Genomic DNA, 17702 nt, shown 5'->3' with positions numbered 1-17702 from the left:
AAGTATGGAAATTATGATGACTGAACTACAAATTATAACACATAATACTAACTACATGTAGTCTAAACACCATCCTCCCTCAAACCTCACTCAGCTGAGCAGATATTGAGGTATCGCAGGGAAGTGGTCCTAGCTACTTAAGCATAATGAGAAACTGCCTCTAAAGAATGTAACATTTTTTTATCATTCAAAAGACTTACAAGTATCTTTAATGTCTTAAGGAAGGATAAAGAAAAAAATTAAAAGCCTTCACTCTTATAAAAGCTTCATTAAAAATGTTTTCGTGAACTGAAAATAGGGATTCAGAAGAGGATATCTCAGTGTTACTTAGCATAAAAATGTAAATAAGCCCAAAAAGAATGAAGAGTGGTTTAAGTGGGTGTTTTAGAAGACTTGCTGAAATCCTCTCAGGAAACAGGAAAAGGATGATTTTTTTCAGAAAGACTCCAGTTACAGTTAACAGTATTGTCATAAAAAATACACTAGTACTGTTTTTTTCCATCTCCATCATGGAGGATCTTTTCTGCTCTGGGCTGTTCAGTCCTTATTTTGGCAACAAATCATTTTATTTATTTATTTATTTTCTGTTTTGGCCATATAGTATGTTACAAATAGAACAAAATTTTAACTCATTATGTAATATCTGCAAGAGCTTCTGATAAATGCCTTTTTGATCCCTTTTGATTTCCCTATCAAATTATGTAGTGTAGAATCAACAAGGTTTACAAAAGAAGATGCCTCCTGCTTAGCAAATAAACTCTGAAGTAGCTTTTCATCTCTATCACAGTAGTTCATAGATAAATTCAGAGAAATATAGGGTATACGTATATATATATATATAATCAGATAAATTTATTGCCAATTCATTGAAGAAAGCAGCTAGGGGAAAAAAAGTCTCAAATGTGGTCCAAAACATAACATTAAAAGGGAAGAGGTACACCAATATCCATTAATACATGCCCTGCCATTAGAAGAAACACATTGTCTTTTGATCTTCTAGTACTGAAAAATATACATTATACTGAACTAAAATTAATACTACTATGATTTACAGTTATTACCTTTATAATAAAAGTTACTGTGTATTGTTAAGAAAAACTAAAGATAAAAAGCCATGTTTCTTTGAATATTTGTTAATTATATATATGTTTCTTTTAAACATTTTTTTTTTCTTCCACTGGAGATTTTTTTTTGTGTGTAAATGATGGGATGTGAAAGAGAAAGAAGTTTTTTATATAATTTTAGATCATATCCTACACTTATTCTCCCCTCACAGTGGTGATAGCTGCAAAACAATTCTCCAAATCAAATCTCCAGCTGTATACATCATAAGACTGTTGGGGCTGCTTTAACTTGCACTACCTGTTAAAAACACTGGAGGGTAAATATACATGCAGGGGATTACTCATCCAGTAAAAGTACTTCATTAACATTAATCTGTCTAAATACCCTCCCTGGGCATGTACAAAGAACTCTTGTCTATTCTGGGAGGCTTATACTATTTTCTGCCTTCAGAGAAGTGAAAAGAAGGCATAGACACGGTAATGAACTGGACCCATTCATAGCATCCCCACCAATATAATAGGTAGAAAACAATATAATATCCAACAAATGTTTATAATGCATCAGTTGTTGAATACTTTATTGATATGCTTTTGAAACAGATATAACAAAGATGTAGAAATGTAGAAAAGTTGCTAAGTAGTTAAAAATCAGTAGTTAATCCCCAGGATAAAATATCATGTATTAGCTTACTCAAAAATTTAAGTTAATTGCATATGTAATGCATATTCTCAAACTAACTCCTCTGTGACTTCTACTATCTTTGAAATTTATAGCTTCAAACATATTCTTTGTCTCTACTTGACAGGAAAATGAAAAAATGTGAAATAATCATAAATTTGTTCACCAAAATTAAGTAAAACTAAAAATTAACTGTTGACATTAGATCAGAGAAAGATTCTGATTGGTGCTAGGAGGTCTGATTTTATTAACATTAACTGAAGATACAACCACTGGACTAAGAATAATGGAGAAACAAAGGATCAATTAACACACACTTGAATTTTTTTTCTTTGATATTCTTTCATTTAAAATACTTCAATTCTGTTTTTGTAGACTTACTTTGAACTCCATGGGAGCGAACTATCTTCCAGGTTTCTGAGGCTACCTCTTTTACATCCACTTGGTAATGATGAATGGGCACACCTCCATGTGAATCAGGCTTATTGAATGAAACTTTGGCAGTGGTTTGTGACAACTCTAAAATCCGTACTCCATAAGGATTTGATGGCACATCTAGAAAAGTACAAACATCAATTTAATAATCAACAGCAACTAGGCAGACCTAAACTAACAGTTGATAATTTACCCCCAGAAGTCTCCTTAGCATCTTGAAGGGGAAAGAAAATAGTGAATGTGATGAAATAATCTTTGCTTTAGATAAACAACTTTAGCTTTCTAATATGAAGCTGTAAGAAAGCTACATTAATTTTTCTGTATGCTAAAGTCATTACAAACATTTTTCATTTCTATTTGTCTTTTATAATATGATATTTTTTAATAGCTAACTGTCACAGACAAATGTAAATGTTGATTGATTAGTTTACTATATAATTATGTAAAGGAGAATAACAAACTTAAATCATATTTAACAACAGGAACAGATCTGGCTAAATAGATCATTCAGAGTCTGAATTCTTCTAAATGAGACTATGATGAGAAAATGTAGAAATCATTTGGCCATTTTCATGAAACTCTGAAACATGGCTGAAAATATAATTTTTTTTTTTTTTTTTTTAATAGACTGGGTTCCAAACTACTAGCAAGAAATATTAAAAGAAGGTTTCTTTTCTCTTTTCAGTTTAAGAAATATTTGCAAAATAGGTTAAAAGAAAGATTTTCTCTGAAATCAAAAGCAAATACATTGTTTTCAAAGTAGAATAGAACTAGGAAAATAAAGCAGGTGTTTGTACTGTTGAAATGCTAGACATGAAATAAAGGTGAAAAATTAACCTTAGGGTCAGTACATCCTCCAAAATGGAAACATTATCTTACTCTTACAGTGTATGACCAAGCTATCAAACAGAAGACAAAAGACTAACTTTCCTAATTGTCCTTGGTTATAAAGTGTTATAATTACAAAAATGTGTATTGAAAATACTAGGAAGAATTTTTTGTTCTGAGAATCAAGGATTTGAAACACTTACATATTCTCTTCTAATGCATTTGACATTTATTTGCATATCTGCTTATGAATTTGACATTGTTTTTGTCTCTCTGGTATGGAAAGTATGTTTATGAAGAAAAGCAAGAGCTTGAGCTGATCATTCGGTCAGTGGGTACTGTGCCATTTGCATAAAATGTAGTCTGTATTCAAGGGCTGTCAGGCAGTTGGGAATAAAAAGAGAATCAATCTGAACTTCAGCCAGTACTGGTACTTGAATGAAAATGAGCCAAAAATTGTTATAAAATATTAAGAATGGGTTTTAGGACACACTCAGCCATGAATTCTCATGAAAAGGACACCTGCCAAAGATGCTCTAAAGGGGATGATTTATCTAACCTTTCAATAATCAGGTGCCTATATTTTTCCAGAAAAAAATCTCTTAGCAGAGTTGAGTATCTGAATGCTAATATCATACCTCTGTGTATTCTGACAGTTAGCATTTCTGACTATAGGTCTCCTGAAAACCTCCAATGATTGGTGCTCATTGGGTTAAAAACAGCATAGATGTATTTACAAGGATGAATATTTTTTGTATCTTTTACTTAAAGACACAACTAAATGAATCCATGAAATTTAAGATTTGGGCAGAATGCAACTCTCATCTCGAGGGATTCAAACCCTTCAAATACTTTCTTATTCAAGGAAGCTTTTCTATCACCAGGATATGGGATGTTGCAGGAAATTTTCACCCTTCTTATTGAAGCTGTATTTTTCTACAGAAAGGAAATCAAGATTCATAGGCAAACAGAACATGGCAGAATGTAACCAAATAAGCTATACATCAAGGAGAAAAGAGAACTGGGTTTTGAATCTTTTTCGAAAGAGATGCTTAATACTTTGCTTAGGTAATCAAAATATCCATATGTTAAACTAAAATTGATCAAAAGGTGGTTTGTTTTCTAAGAAAAGGAAAGTATGTTGAAAAAAAATCTTTTTTTTTTTTTTTTTTTTTTTTTGATCACTCAGAAGAAAAACTAGTTCTACGAATTGCTTGCTAAGTAACCATTGATCCCAAATTCAGAAGAGGATAAGGATTAGAACCAAATTTTGACCTCTGTCCTCCAGATTCTCATTACAGTTGAGAGCACTAAGCTTTTTCCTGTTAGCATTAGTAACTTAAGCAGTGTCCTGTGGACAGCTTCTTTTCCCTCTCTCATTCTATTCTGACAGGAGAGGGAAAAATCCAGCATAAGTATGCCAGCAAAGCAGGCCAGGATAGTCCAAGTAAAGTAGCATAGCACTGTATGAGAGATGCAGAAACCAACTGCATGCAGAGATGAATATGGCTCTCCAGTGCTGAAGATGAATGGTCTTAGCTAATTATAAGCTAAAAGATGCTATGGATACCTACAGTATTATGAATAGTTCCTAAACACTTTTATTTCCTTTTCTGTTGTTAAAAGAGCTCAAAATAGAAGCAAATTATTTTGTATAAGGTTGAATGAATATTTAATTTCACCGAGATTAGCTTCATGTTATTTTTTTTATGTTCTTTTTATGAGTCAATTCACTGTTATTTCAGTTTGGATCAAAATAATTTTTTGGTCAATGGTGTGAATCGAATACACTTTATTCACATATCCATTCTATTCCTGAATTTCAAAATGTTAAGATCTCTTTTCCTTGTGTGTTTATGTCTGCATATGATTAACTATAATAAACATGGCAAAGGAAGCAGACATTCTTAAGGAACCTTACATTCTCCACTGAAGAGCCAAGAATAATTTCTGCCAAATGAATATATGGTTCTATTTGGTAGTAAGCAAAAAATTAAGCTCCAGTGAAAACCCAGTAAAATATTTTGCGTAACTAGCATAATACAATGTGAAATGTATCCACAATATTATTTTATATATGCATCCCATAATATAAGCTACCGATACATGTGTAGGTAACTTTTACACAATTTTCAGAGTTGAACTACATCAGTGTTTTATTTTAAGAAAGAATGAATCACCTGAAGGAAATATAACAGGAGACATATTCCTAGTCAAATTAAGAAACAAATAATAGTGACTCCACTGAAAAAGAGCGAAATACCTACCAACTCCTTCAGATAGGGTAAATCTATAACATTTTTCCCAAAGAAGATCATTAGTAGCATAATGAAGTGAATCTAATTTAGTAGCTCTCTATTGAGCATGAATTCGATCATTCAAAGTATACAGCTCTCTGGTCCCAGTCTACCTAAATACTTCAGCATTTGAACTCTCTGCTCCCTGTCAGATGAAATTATTTGGAGCAGTGCCATGATTTTTGTGTTGGAATTGTAAGGCTTTGGCTCAATGTTTAGTAGGAGTAAAGAATAACTTGCAAAGTTGTGTACACTGAAGTCTGCCCCTGAAAGGACAGAACTGTGGATGCTTCTTGTTCTTTTACTTTCTAAAACCAAACCAAACCAATCAATGAATCTTCTAAGAGTTTAGCTATGGGTAGTGATTACTTTTTTTCATATACTATTATGGATGTAAGCTGAAGTACTATACTGTAGAAAAAGTGTGGGATTTCTCTGATATTATCACTTAATGATAGGACAGATTTAGGCATAGTCTCTTTAGAAGTTCCACTGATACCTTTGGTGTCATTAAACTGCTGTCAAAACATGATATAATTGAACAACAGTTCAGCCTATAAATTATAATGTCATTAAAAAAAAAAAAAAAAAGTATCAGACATTTAGTCAACTTAATCTTCTTTCCACACTATTTCTCTGCTATGTATGATGTCAAAGAATTCTTAAAAATAAAAGGAAAAAAGACCCCAAAATATTAAGTGGAAAATTGCACGTAATCTATTAGGTACTCAGTGCATAAAGCTGGTTAGCACAAATAAACTTTGTGATGCATTGGCCTTAATTAAGTAGGAATTGGTTTAGTTCCAAGAACAGTACTGCAGCTGATAGAGAAATACCCATGGAATTATGAGCACATATTTATCTCCATAGCTATGTAAATACTCTTTCAAGACTATTAGATTTTACTCAACCCATTCAATAAATGACCAGTCTTTATCACCAAAGATTTTATTTTCAAGCTACTTTTTGGATAGTTTTATGGAAGAAAATAATTTTATTTCTGGGAGTTTAGCCGTCCTGGTATAAATGGAGGAAAGAAGTGATGGTGTGGAAGTACGCTGTGAGGTCAGAGATTTATCTTCCTGTTAGTTCTTGTCTCATTATCTCCTGTCAACACATTCCTACTACAGCTGGCACATATACTGACTGAAAGTAACTACGTCTAAATGCTGAGTATAAGTACTATCAGGATCACAGCAGGGAAAGAGATGCAGCAGGGAGTACATCTTTGGAGTCAAAGATCTTGGTGAAATAGTTCATGCTTGTGCATCCTTAGAATAGAAAAAATGTCAATATTAAACGTACAGATAAGGTCCAGTCTTGCCTTGATGTCTTTGATTAGGGAAAACTACCATAAATTTATTTTATCAAATCATTGGGAGTTCTGGAAAAATAAGGAACAGATAAGGAATCAGGACCACAGCTCACATGTAAATACATAATTAGCAAATAAAAATAAGATACACAAAGCAAAAACAATTGCAGTGTTGACAGTTTCACACACAAGCTTATTGAATACATTATGATGCTTTTTACTATTACATTTCCTTTAGCTGATGCTGATACAGAAGATGTACATGGTAAGGTTTAGGGCCGAGATCTAGATTTTAGATCTGCCTATGTTTTGTTTTATGAAGGTAAATGGGCATTAGGCAGCAGCAAGGTTATACAAAGTTATAAAAAAAAAAAAAAAAAAAAAAAAAAAAAAAAGCAAAAAAGCAGCCCAGCAATCCTAAAACAGTCAGTAAGACCCCAAAGCACTGTTTTGGCACAGAACATGACTATCTTCTTTTCTTGTATTATTTTCCAGGGAAAATAAAGTCCCATTTCTTTAATTTTATTTTACCTGTATGAAAACAGGAATATATGGAGAAACAAGGAACAACATCCAGTAACCAGTCCCAAAGTGCCAGCACCAAAAATCCAGATCAGTAAACTGTTAAATTTGATGCTGTACTTCTTGTTGCTTATGGATTAACCTTTTCACAAAAGCTATTTACAAAACTATTTACAGGATATAATTTCTGTGAAGCTCATTTATTGTCTTTCCTATGTTTTCATTTGCTCTTGATGTTGTTAATCCCCATCTTCACTGACTTTCTGTGTTTACAGTAGACTTAAGATATATTTGATAATTTGATTAATTGTGAATTCTCGATGTCTAATGACATCATATAATGCATTTTAATTTTCCTTTTTGATTCCCTGTAACATTGCTTTAGAAATGAAAGAGCTATAGCATCTCTCATTTCTTTAAGTTTTATTATATGTTACCATTAATGTTAAGTTTTATTATATGTTACCACTTCCTAAATGCTGTAAGATCCTTGGTGTTCTATAGTAAGCTCTACAAAACATGAAATGGATGATTTGGCAAGACAAGTTTGTAATTCATCATCAAAGCTGTATGATTTAACTAATTTGCAAACTGTATGCACTTCTTATTGGTGTGGTTTCTGCCAACAGTTGCTGCTGTTAACACTATGTCACTGTAAGTCTTTGTGCTTAGCTGTAGTTCCAGGCATGATATGGTGAGATGTTCAAGTTTCATCAAAAATAAATGTATTCTCCTACGTGCAAAGACTGAAAGAAAGACTGAGGCAAAAAGGCAAATCAACTATTCATTTGAACTTTCAACCCCTTTACTGTCCCAGAATGGAGGAAAGAAGGGGAAAAGGAAGTCTAGAGTAACTAAGGCCATGAGTCACCTTGGAGGTGAATTATGGTTTACATTTAGGGTCTCTGGATTCAGTCTATCTTTATACTGTCATGTGCAAAATACACATCAATACCTAAAGGAAAAAAATTGAAAAAAAATCCAGTTTAGCTGTGTCATAACTTTAACATTTACCATTTTAAGATAGTAAATTATCTATTCCAACAACATTGTATTAGATCATTGATAGCCATACAGTTTTATAATAATCTACCCAAAAGCATTTAAAATAGTAATACTGAGATCTCAACAAAAAGGAAAAATGTTTTACTAGTTAATATAATCTACCTACATACTGACATATCACATTGTCAACAACTAAACTTGGTCTGGGCAAATCTAGGAATATCTGTGCTCACCTCAGGCTCTGAAAGCCATTGGGACAATCTGCCAAGCTCACCTGCTTGTCAAAGCCTAAGCCTGTCATAGAGAAAAAACAGAGTATAAGTAGACTTCTAAAACAAAAGCTGTGGATGTGATGTGAGGCAATTCATTTGCAGTGGCAAGAAACAAAAAAGACTGTGGATCTTCTTGTATTTTACATGTTACTCACACACCAATTTAAATGCTTAAGCAATGAGAGAAGAGGATGTCACTCATGGTATTTTCAAGGGTTGATCACTACCAGTCAGGTGCTGAGCACGCGTAAATAAGCCTTCAATAAGCACTGAAGATTCTCAGCATTTTGCAAGTAATGGCACCTTCAGTGTGAAACCTTGAATAGGTTGCAGTTCTTCAATTTCTGTGAAAGATTTAAATGACGGTATCCAGAGTTCAGGCTGATTTAGTAGCTCTGTATAATTACAGTGAGCAAGTATAGTTCTTCTGTCATATACATCGCTATGGTTGCAAATCTAAATTTTGAAAGAAATCTTGTTCTGTCACCAATAAGCTGTATTTCTTAAGGAGGGGCAAAATAAAAAATATAATGATATCCTGCCATATGATCATGTTTTTACTAGTAGTAATAAAAAAAAAACAAACACAACAAAAAAACTAGTTTGAATTTGCTGAAAAGAAAAGAAGAAAAAAAAAAAAAGCAGAAAAATGTAACAAAACATGAAGCAATCTCCAACTGGAAAAAGTATTTATTTTTCTCTGACAGATCTATTGGAATAGTCTGTTATACCCCAGCATTAGTACTTACAATCAAAGTGACAAGGAAATCCAGGCTCTCTTTAAATGCATGAAAATAATGTTTATTTGAGAAATATCAGCCATTAGGACTTCCTGATTTACTGAAGTAAAACAATAGGGGTAGTAAAATGAGGAAGAAAGCTGCATTCAGCATTTTGTTCCTGTAATTATGATGATGTTTCTATCCTCTATCTCCCTGACTATTTTTTATTTCCAGTCAATGTTAGCTTAAATGCAGAAATTATAACAGTGAAATACGTTTTATTTGCTTTTTTTTTTTTTTTTTTCTCTCACCAAAAAAGCCTATTTAAGTACAAATGCTAACAACGTCAATCTTTCAAGATAGTGTATATTATGCATTACACTGCTGTAAGGATTAGCCAGCACAATGGAGTCCTGACACCCTCAAACCCCACATAAATACTATACCACAATGACATAATAAGGATATATGTTCACCATAATTATTACAAAATCTGAATTTATTCTATTTTCTATTTCATTTAATGTTATAGGATGTCCATATATAGCTCATGCTTAACATAATAACTTCCCATAATGCTTTGTTACAGTTTCACTAAATATATACCAATTTACCTTTATTTGCCTACAACCTCAATGCATGACTTTCAAAATTGCTGATAACATTTTCTGCAGAATTGACTGAAAAATGTTAAACTGTTGCAAAAACAGAGAATAGTAAGCTGTTTGAAAAACTGGAATCAGTAACATCTCTGACATAGCTGTGTTAAAAAGCCAAAACAGCTTGCATGGAGTTATTTTCTCTCGTTTGCATTGCCAGGGGCTCTCATCTGAGAATTAGCTGAAATAAAATGCATTATCAAAATATCATGTTGTTTGTCAATTAATAATGAGAATTATTTTGTATTAAAATTAATTACGTATAAAAGCAAGAAATAAATATATCACTAAAAGAATAATCCTGTAGCATCACTGAGCTGTGCCATGTTATTTTTTGTTTTGCAAAATTAGGAAATATTCAGCAGATACAAAGTATCTACTGAGATGCTACCGTATGTATACACATCTTTATTAAAAAAAAAAAAAAAAAAAAAAAAGAATCTGACTGCCTCTGTTTCCATTAGCACAATTGCCCCATTTTCTCATCTTCTTTTGTCCTGAGAGGTAAGAAAACTGAGGGGTTTTTCCTTCCATTTTCTAACACCTATGTTCATGGCTTTAAAAAGGGCTTCTAGTGGGAAGTTTTCTGTTTTTGAGAGGAACTGAAAAATCATTCTTATCAGATTTCATACTGCTCTTCTACTGCTTTTCTTTTCCAGTGGAGCAAGCCTTAGAGGTAATACTCCAGAGGCCAACATAGCACCTAGCACTGCAGAAGAACAAGCAGAGCAAATGCTGCAGCTGAATCAATAGATAGATGCGTTGCCCCAGGGAGAAAGCCAGGCTGAAGAGAAATAGATGTAACCTGTCTAAAATCAGGGGATTAGGTGCAGTCCTCATTTGACGGATTTAATAGAAGTCTACAAATGCTAGTAACATGTAAATGCTAGTAAGTCTACAAATGCTAGTCTACTATGCCAGTAACAAATATTTACAAAATTGGGTCCATAGTTTCTAGAGGGTTGTCTATTTCCTAAGTTAAAGGAGGACAAAAATAACATACAGATCATAAATATAGTTTACCGATTCATATCAATACTAACTTTCTATAAATCTTGAGATTTCTTAACTAGAGACAGAATAGTTGGTAGAGAAATTAGTTAATAGGGTTTTTCTTTAAAAATTAGAGCTTTTATCTTACTACCTTAATTTTGAATGTCACTGGAAGTATTCATTTTTTTATATTTCAAGCCACAATTAGTACTGATGAAATGTTACAGTGATAATTTTAGCCTTTTTATGGAAACTCAAGTGTTAAAGTGGTTCCATTGAAAAAAAATGGGACAAATGACGTAAATGATCATGAACATGAATGAAGACTCTACAAACTGTTCTTTTCTACAATTTCTTTTCACACACACATAATGAAATAAAACAAACAAAAAATGGTTTGGGGTATGAATTAGCTTGTGATTTTCCTTAAACTGGGGAGAGTTTTGTAAGGCAGAATATAAATAATTTATTGCAGAAAATTAGGACTTAATTGGGACTAAGTAACATACAAAAGGAAGAGCAATAGTAGAGTGTAGCATGTAGCTACCAAACGACAATCAGATTTGCAACACAGTGAATGAAAAAGTTGTCAAATTAAGAAGAATGGATCTTCTGTATGATATAAAATCTTGCCACATCAAAATCTGTTGTTTTTTAAAAGAAAAAACTATATTTGCCTATTTTAGGAAGTTCAACTGCTTTGGCCATAGAACAAAGACAAAAGAAAAAGAGTACAGTATTCATGGTAAATGAATATAAATATATATATATTATAGTATAGTATAGCATATAAAATATATTTAAATATATACATATAGTGTTAATGGTAAATGGTGTGTTAGTAATAATGTCCTTAAAAGTAATGGGAAAAACTTTCAAAGCTGTGAACAGCTTAGACCTAAGAAAGTTCTTAATAAACAAAACAACCATTTTTTATTACTCCTGAGACACTAAAAGAATATAATTTCCCTATTGAGCAGTACTATAAAAATTAAGACAATTGGTACCTTAAAACAGGCTATGATTGGACATGCACATTTCAGCAATGTACCCACAAAGGTCCTCCTAGTGGGGCTCCAAAGAGTTTATTTTCTTTATTCAAAAAAGTATAACAAAAAATTACAGCCGAAACATTGTACTGGGTCTGGCTGGGATGTTAACTTTCCCTGCAGCAGCCCATACAGTGCTGCGCTCTGCACTTGTAGCTAGAACAGCAGTGGTATCACACCGGTGTTGTCTGCTGCTGAGAAGTGCTGGCACAGCATCAGGACTCTCTCTAACCCTCCTAGGGGATGGGCAAAAAGTGAGAAAGAAACATCACCAGGGCAGCTGACCTAAACCAACCAAAGGGATATTCCATACCATATGATGTCACACTCAGCAATAAAAGGTGGAAAAAGGAAGAAGAGGGGAGGGGTGGGCTCTCGTTGTGAGAACGTCTGCCCTCCTCCCAAACACCGGCTACGTGTGTTGAGGCCCTGCTTCAAGGACGTGGTCAAGCATCGCTCATTTGTGGGAAGTAGAGAGCAATTTCTTTCCTCTGCACTTCCACATAGCCTTTACTTGTTTTGTTTAGTTACTCCCTTTCCCCCCTCCCTCTTCCCCATTCCCTTTTTCCCCTTTAGTTGAATTGTTTAATTAATAATAATATTTCCTTAATAATATATATATATATTCTCTTTAATTAAATCATCCTTATCTCAACCCGTGAGTTGTTCTTTCCTTTACTTCTTCCCCTCATCTGAGGAGGGGGAGTGAGAGAGCGGTTGTGGTGTTCAACTGCCTAGCATGGTAAAACCACCACAAACATTCAAGATCATAAAAAAATATACAAGCCCTACTTAAAAAAAATTATACAGGACTGGAAGTGCTCTGATCTTTATTTCTACCTCTTCCTTGCAAATATATCAGCCAGTCTGGCAGTATGGCATGACCTCAAAGCTCCATGATGAAAATGATCTATAACAATGCATTGTAAGGGGTATATAGCTTTTAGTTTCGCTGTACCTTTATTACTGTAAACTACATTATAAATCCATCGATGTCATTAAAGGTGGAACAATTTGCATCACCTAAGAATGTAAATCCACATGTCGGGAGATCTCAAAGCTTGCTGAACAAGTGTTGGTCCATTCCTCAACAAAATAACATTGAAAGAAATGCTAAAAAACTTTTAATATTAGTTAATAGTTAGTCCTTCTGGAGTTGAAACTCACAGTCATATTTTTATATTTGCCTAAGTAATGATAGATGGACCTAAAAATATTCATAAGTTCTTTAACAACTGATTGTAGAACATTTCTGAGCTTAAATTAACTCTGTCTAGCACACCAGGTCAAATTCTGCTTTGAAATAACTAGAGCTGCAAATTATAAAAAATATTTGCTCAAGTATTTCAGTCTTTTCTCTTTGTTTTCTCAAGAAAATACAGGAGAGAAAAAAGAAAAGGACTTTCCTATGTCTTCCTTATTTTTACTGCCTGCAAGCCATATGTCTATCCACTGAGGTAATGAAGACACACTGTTAAAATGTAGGATGTAATAAGGTCAAAGGAAAAAAGTTAACAAAATTACATTTCTTCAGTTTTCAGAAGGGCTTAAAATTAAATTCAAAGAGCATTCATATTTTGAGGGAATTGGCTTATTTTCCTTCGAACTGCTACTCTACTTTTAGAGGATTAAAATTAACTGCAAACATTCCATCAGAATCAAATAAACAGAGAAAATTGTGTCTGAACTTTCTTTTGATGAAAAAAAAAAGAAGAAAGATTTAAATAAACTTGGAAACAATTTTTTAACTTACCAGCTTGACCAAGTGTATACTCCTGATATCTTGTTCCAATTCTGTTTGTGGCTGTACAGTTATACCGTCCAAAATCACTGTCAGATGTGGGAGCAATCTTTAAAATGAATACAATTTGAAAATATTACTTTCTATTCAAATAACAAAGTTCTTTTAAAAAATCAGAAATGCAAATATGTTCTATTTAACCAATATGCAGATGAGTTCTTACTTCAGCCTGTCTAGTATATTCCCCAAAATGCAAATCTAGATTCACCCTTTTTCATGTTAAACTCCCCCTTTTCAAATTCAAATTAGGAAATCAAATAATGGGAAATGGTGGCATGGTTTATCTTTATAATTTCACTTTTGAACAAGGAAGGAAAAAATTAGTAAACTGCACATTTGTTCACAAAGACACTATTTGCACATATTTGATTAAATTAAGCAATGATAGGTCTGAAAATTGTTGTTCCTATAGATAATGCAAGGACAATATTTTGCTTTTTTTTTGGTTTATGGGATTCACAATACACCAGACATTCAGGGGTAAAAAAGAAAAGTTGCCAGGGAGCAGCATAAGCTTCCTTTGTAGTTAACCTAGTGGCTCTATAACATTTATTCTAGGTGGTATAGGTCTGTATTGACTTGTCAAAATAGCACAGAAGGTTGTATTAACTGCCAACCTATACAAATGAGCAGGACACATTTCAGTGATAGTCCAAACTTTTCTTTAAGGGAACTGTGGAGACTGTTTCTTGGAAAGCTGTGGTTTTGCAAATGTCAAATTATCAACAGCCTCTTTCCTCCATATAATTTAATATTTGAACCATGTAAAAATTGATGTTTCAATTAATGTCAATATCTTTTTTTTTTTTTTTCCCTCCAGAATTATTAAGGTAGTCCTGATGACTCCATCCAGTTCAATCAAAATAACTGAAATCCACTTCCAGAAGACTATAATACTCACTGGGAGAGGTTAAAGTTAATATGGAGTCAAAGAATCAAGAATGGTTTGGATTGGAAGGGGCCTTTAGATCATCTAATTCCACCCCCCCTCGCCTAGGCATGGAGACATCTCATTAGACCACGTTGCTCAAAGCCCCATCCAGCCTGGCCTTAACACTTCCAGGGATGGGGCCTTCACAGCTTCTCTGGACAACCAGTTTCAGTGCCTCACTGTCCTCACAATAAACAATTTCTTCCTAATATTTAACCTAAATCTATTTTTTTTTTTTTCAGTTTAAAACCATTACTCCTTGTTCTATCACTACATGCCCTGACAAAGAGACCCTTTCCTGCTTTCTTGTAGGCCACCTTTAGGTACTGGAAGACTGGTATAAGGTCCCCCTGGAGACTTCTGTTCTCCAGGCTGATCAACCCCAACTCCCTCAGCCGGTCTTAATAGGAAAGATGCTCCAGCACCTTGATCATCTTTGTGGTCCTCCCGTGGACTCACTCCAACAGGTCCATGTCCTTCTTGTGCTGTGGGTCCCCACAGCTGAACCCAGTGCTCCAGGTGGAGTCTCATGAGAGCAGAGCAGAGGGGAAGAATCACCTCCCTCAACCTGCATGTTGCTTTTGATGCAGCCCAAGATATGGTTGGCTTTCTGAGCTGCAAGTGCACATTGCCAACTCTTGTTGAGCTTCTCATCCACCAACACCCCCAGGCCCTTCTCCTCAGGGCTGCTTTCAATCCATTCTCTGCCCAGCTTGTATTCGTGCTTGGGATTGTCTCAGCTCAGTTGCAGGACCTTGCACTTGGCCTTGTTGAACTTCAAGAGGTTTGCACAGGTCCACCTCTCAGGCCTGTCAAAGTCCCCCTGGATGGCAGAGGTCCCTCTGCTAAACCGTGCCACACAGCCTGGTGTCATCAGCAAACTTTCTGGGGGTGCACTTTGTCCCACTGTCAATGTCACCAACAAAGATGTCAAACAGCACCAATCCCAATACTGACCCAGGGGTCAATATCGGAGCACCCCTTGTTACTGATCTCCAATTGGACATTGAGCCATTGATGTCAACTCTCTGAGTGTGATCACCCAGCCTATTGATTAATATGTGATGAGGTAAGTAAAAACCATTCATGCTTACCAAGATTTAGCTAACCTGAGTAAACTCAGTAGCGAGTTCACCATGAGAAGCTACATACGAGTTCTCAGGCAAAATAAAGGATCAGTTATTAGAATGACTGAATATTTCCTTTCTGTCTTCTTCCCACAACATAATACAGGTCTGCAAATTTATAGTTAATTCCTGTAAGGGCTACAGAGAGCAGATAATGATTTGCTATCATAGACCATTTCTCATCAGATAAATGAATACACTTGTCATCCTGCATGCATAAATCAGCTTGTCATTTATTTTAAAATTCTTTATATCATTATGCTCTATTCTGACATTGTATTACATAATGATGCACATTCTCTTGCTCCCCTCTTATCCAATTTCCCCTGGGACAATCACTTAACATCTCACAGAAAACTAGACTTTTCTATTACAAGTAATGCTTCTTCTGAAAGCAGCAACAAAGTAACACACATACCATAAATTTCAAGAAACGAGGTTCATTGTTTGGACTTTAGGAAAAAGACACAGCTTATTTCAGAATATCATGTACCTCTTCCTTGGGATCTGATGTAGGACCCCCACTTGCATTAGTCCTACAGCTTCTGAACCATTTTTCCTATGGTAACTGAGAAAAATATTCTGAAGCTGCTAATACTAGATGTAAATGAAGAAAGCTAATTTCCTCCACACTTCTCACATTCAGTCAGGAGAGAGTATCTAGTTGCTGTAACAGGTGAGATCAGGACTGGAGAAAGTGGTTGAATACACTTTGTTGTGAAATCATTAATCAAGGAACATGAATTGTTGTACATTACTATGCAGTAGCTCACTATTTAGTCAAGACGATACATTTAGATATAATAATAAAGATAATAATAAAAAATAAAAAATAAAGATAATAATAATAATAGTAAAAATTGCCACCCAAACCAACTGCAGTTTAGTTTCACTTTCCCCTTCTGGTTTGGTCTTGACTGAAGCCACACATACATTTTTGTATATACCAAGCACCTACCAGATAGTCACTTTATTTTTTACTATCAACCCGATGGTTTAATATTACATTTATGCATTCATTTACTTGCAATAAAGGCAAGTCACATTAGCATTCCATGCAGATGCAAAACTGAATACAAGCCATGTAAATGAGGTTTATTTTCCAAATGTTCATAAGAAATGTGGAGATAAATCAGTTCATACAGTTTTTTTTTGTTTTTTTTTTTTCAAAGAGCTTTACTTATAAAATTATAAATCTTAACCTTAAGCACACTGCATAAGACTTGTGATGGTGTCAAGCTGAAGAAGAAATGAATTAATTAATTAATGTCACAATGTTAATTTCTATTTTAAGCCTTACCTCTAGAATCAGCTTTCTTCCTGCACTGAAGGTCTTCAGATGTGTTGAATTTTTTACAGGTAGAACTAATTTTCCTCTTCTCCACTGAATTGAGGCAGATGGATTTGCCAGCACTTCACATGTTATATTGATGGGATTGCCTTCCCATGAGTAATGCATGGTTTGATTTGACACAAAAGTTGGAGCATCTGAAAACAGGAAGTAATACACAAATATGTTAACTGTTTTAGTATAAAACAAACTTTATAACTCCATTGAAGTACTAATCTTCTAGAAGTTTTAACTGAATGCTGTTTCAATTTATTACTAACCGTGACAACATCAGTGTTCAACTCTGAGTTTCTTCAGCTCTTATTTTCTTAGGTTTCTCCTCTGCTGAAATTGTTTCAGCTGAAATTCTCAGGAAGAGAAAACTTGCTAATTATATTTAACATTAGGCAATATCAGGCCCTTGAAATATGTGTCTCAGAAATTACAAAAACTGTTTCATTCCACTGATGAGAAACTCTCCAGCCAGACTCTGGGAAAGGCACAGTACATTTTGTTAGGGTGCATTATTACATGATGTTTAGGGTTCAGAGCCCCTGCAGGGCATGACAGTAATAGGTAGGTTCCTTCTATGGTGACTTTATGGTGACTTTATGGTGACTTTATGGTGATTTTATAGTGTCTCCTTTTGCCATGGAGAAATTACACTCACTCT

At 34.2% G+C, this 17702-nt stretch overlaps 1 protein-coding gene across 3 annotated transcripts in view; it reads right to left on the bottom strand.

Annotated features, from left to right (window-relative positions):
- NCAM2 (neural cell adhesion molecule 2) overlaps positions 1 to 17702 on the bottom strand; it is a 285808-nt gene that overhangs the window by 60453 nt on the left and 207653 nt on the right. For all 3 annotated transcript variants that reach the window (XM_035315435.1, XM_035315436.1, XM_035315438.1), the window contains exons 10-12: positions 17000 to 17187; positions 13594 to 13690; positions 2125 to 2298 (exon numbers count right to left, since the gene is read on the bottom strand). In XM_035315435.1, the coding sequence (XP_035171326.1) occupies positions 2125 to 2298; positions 13594 to 13690; positions 17000 to 17187 (459 nt within the window). The remainder of the gene's footprint in view (positions 1 to 2124; positions 2299 to 13593; positions 13691 to 16999; positions 17188 to 17702) is intronic.

This window comes from Oxyura jamaicensis, chromosome 1, assembly GCF_011077185.1.
Source record: "Oxyura jamaicensis isolate SHBP4307 breed ruddy duck chromosome 1, BPBGC_Ojam_1.0, whole genome shotgun sequence".
Taxonomy (NCBI): Eukaryota; Metazoa; Chordata; class Aves; order Anseriformes; family Anatidae; genus Oxyura; species Oxyura jamaicensis.
This window is presented reverse-complemented; position numbering and strand designations above follow the sequence as displayed.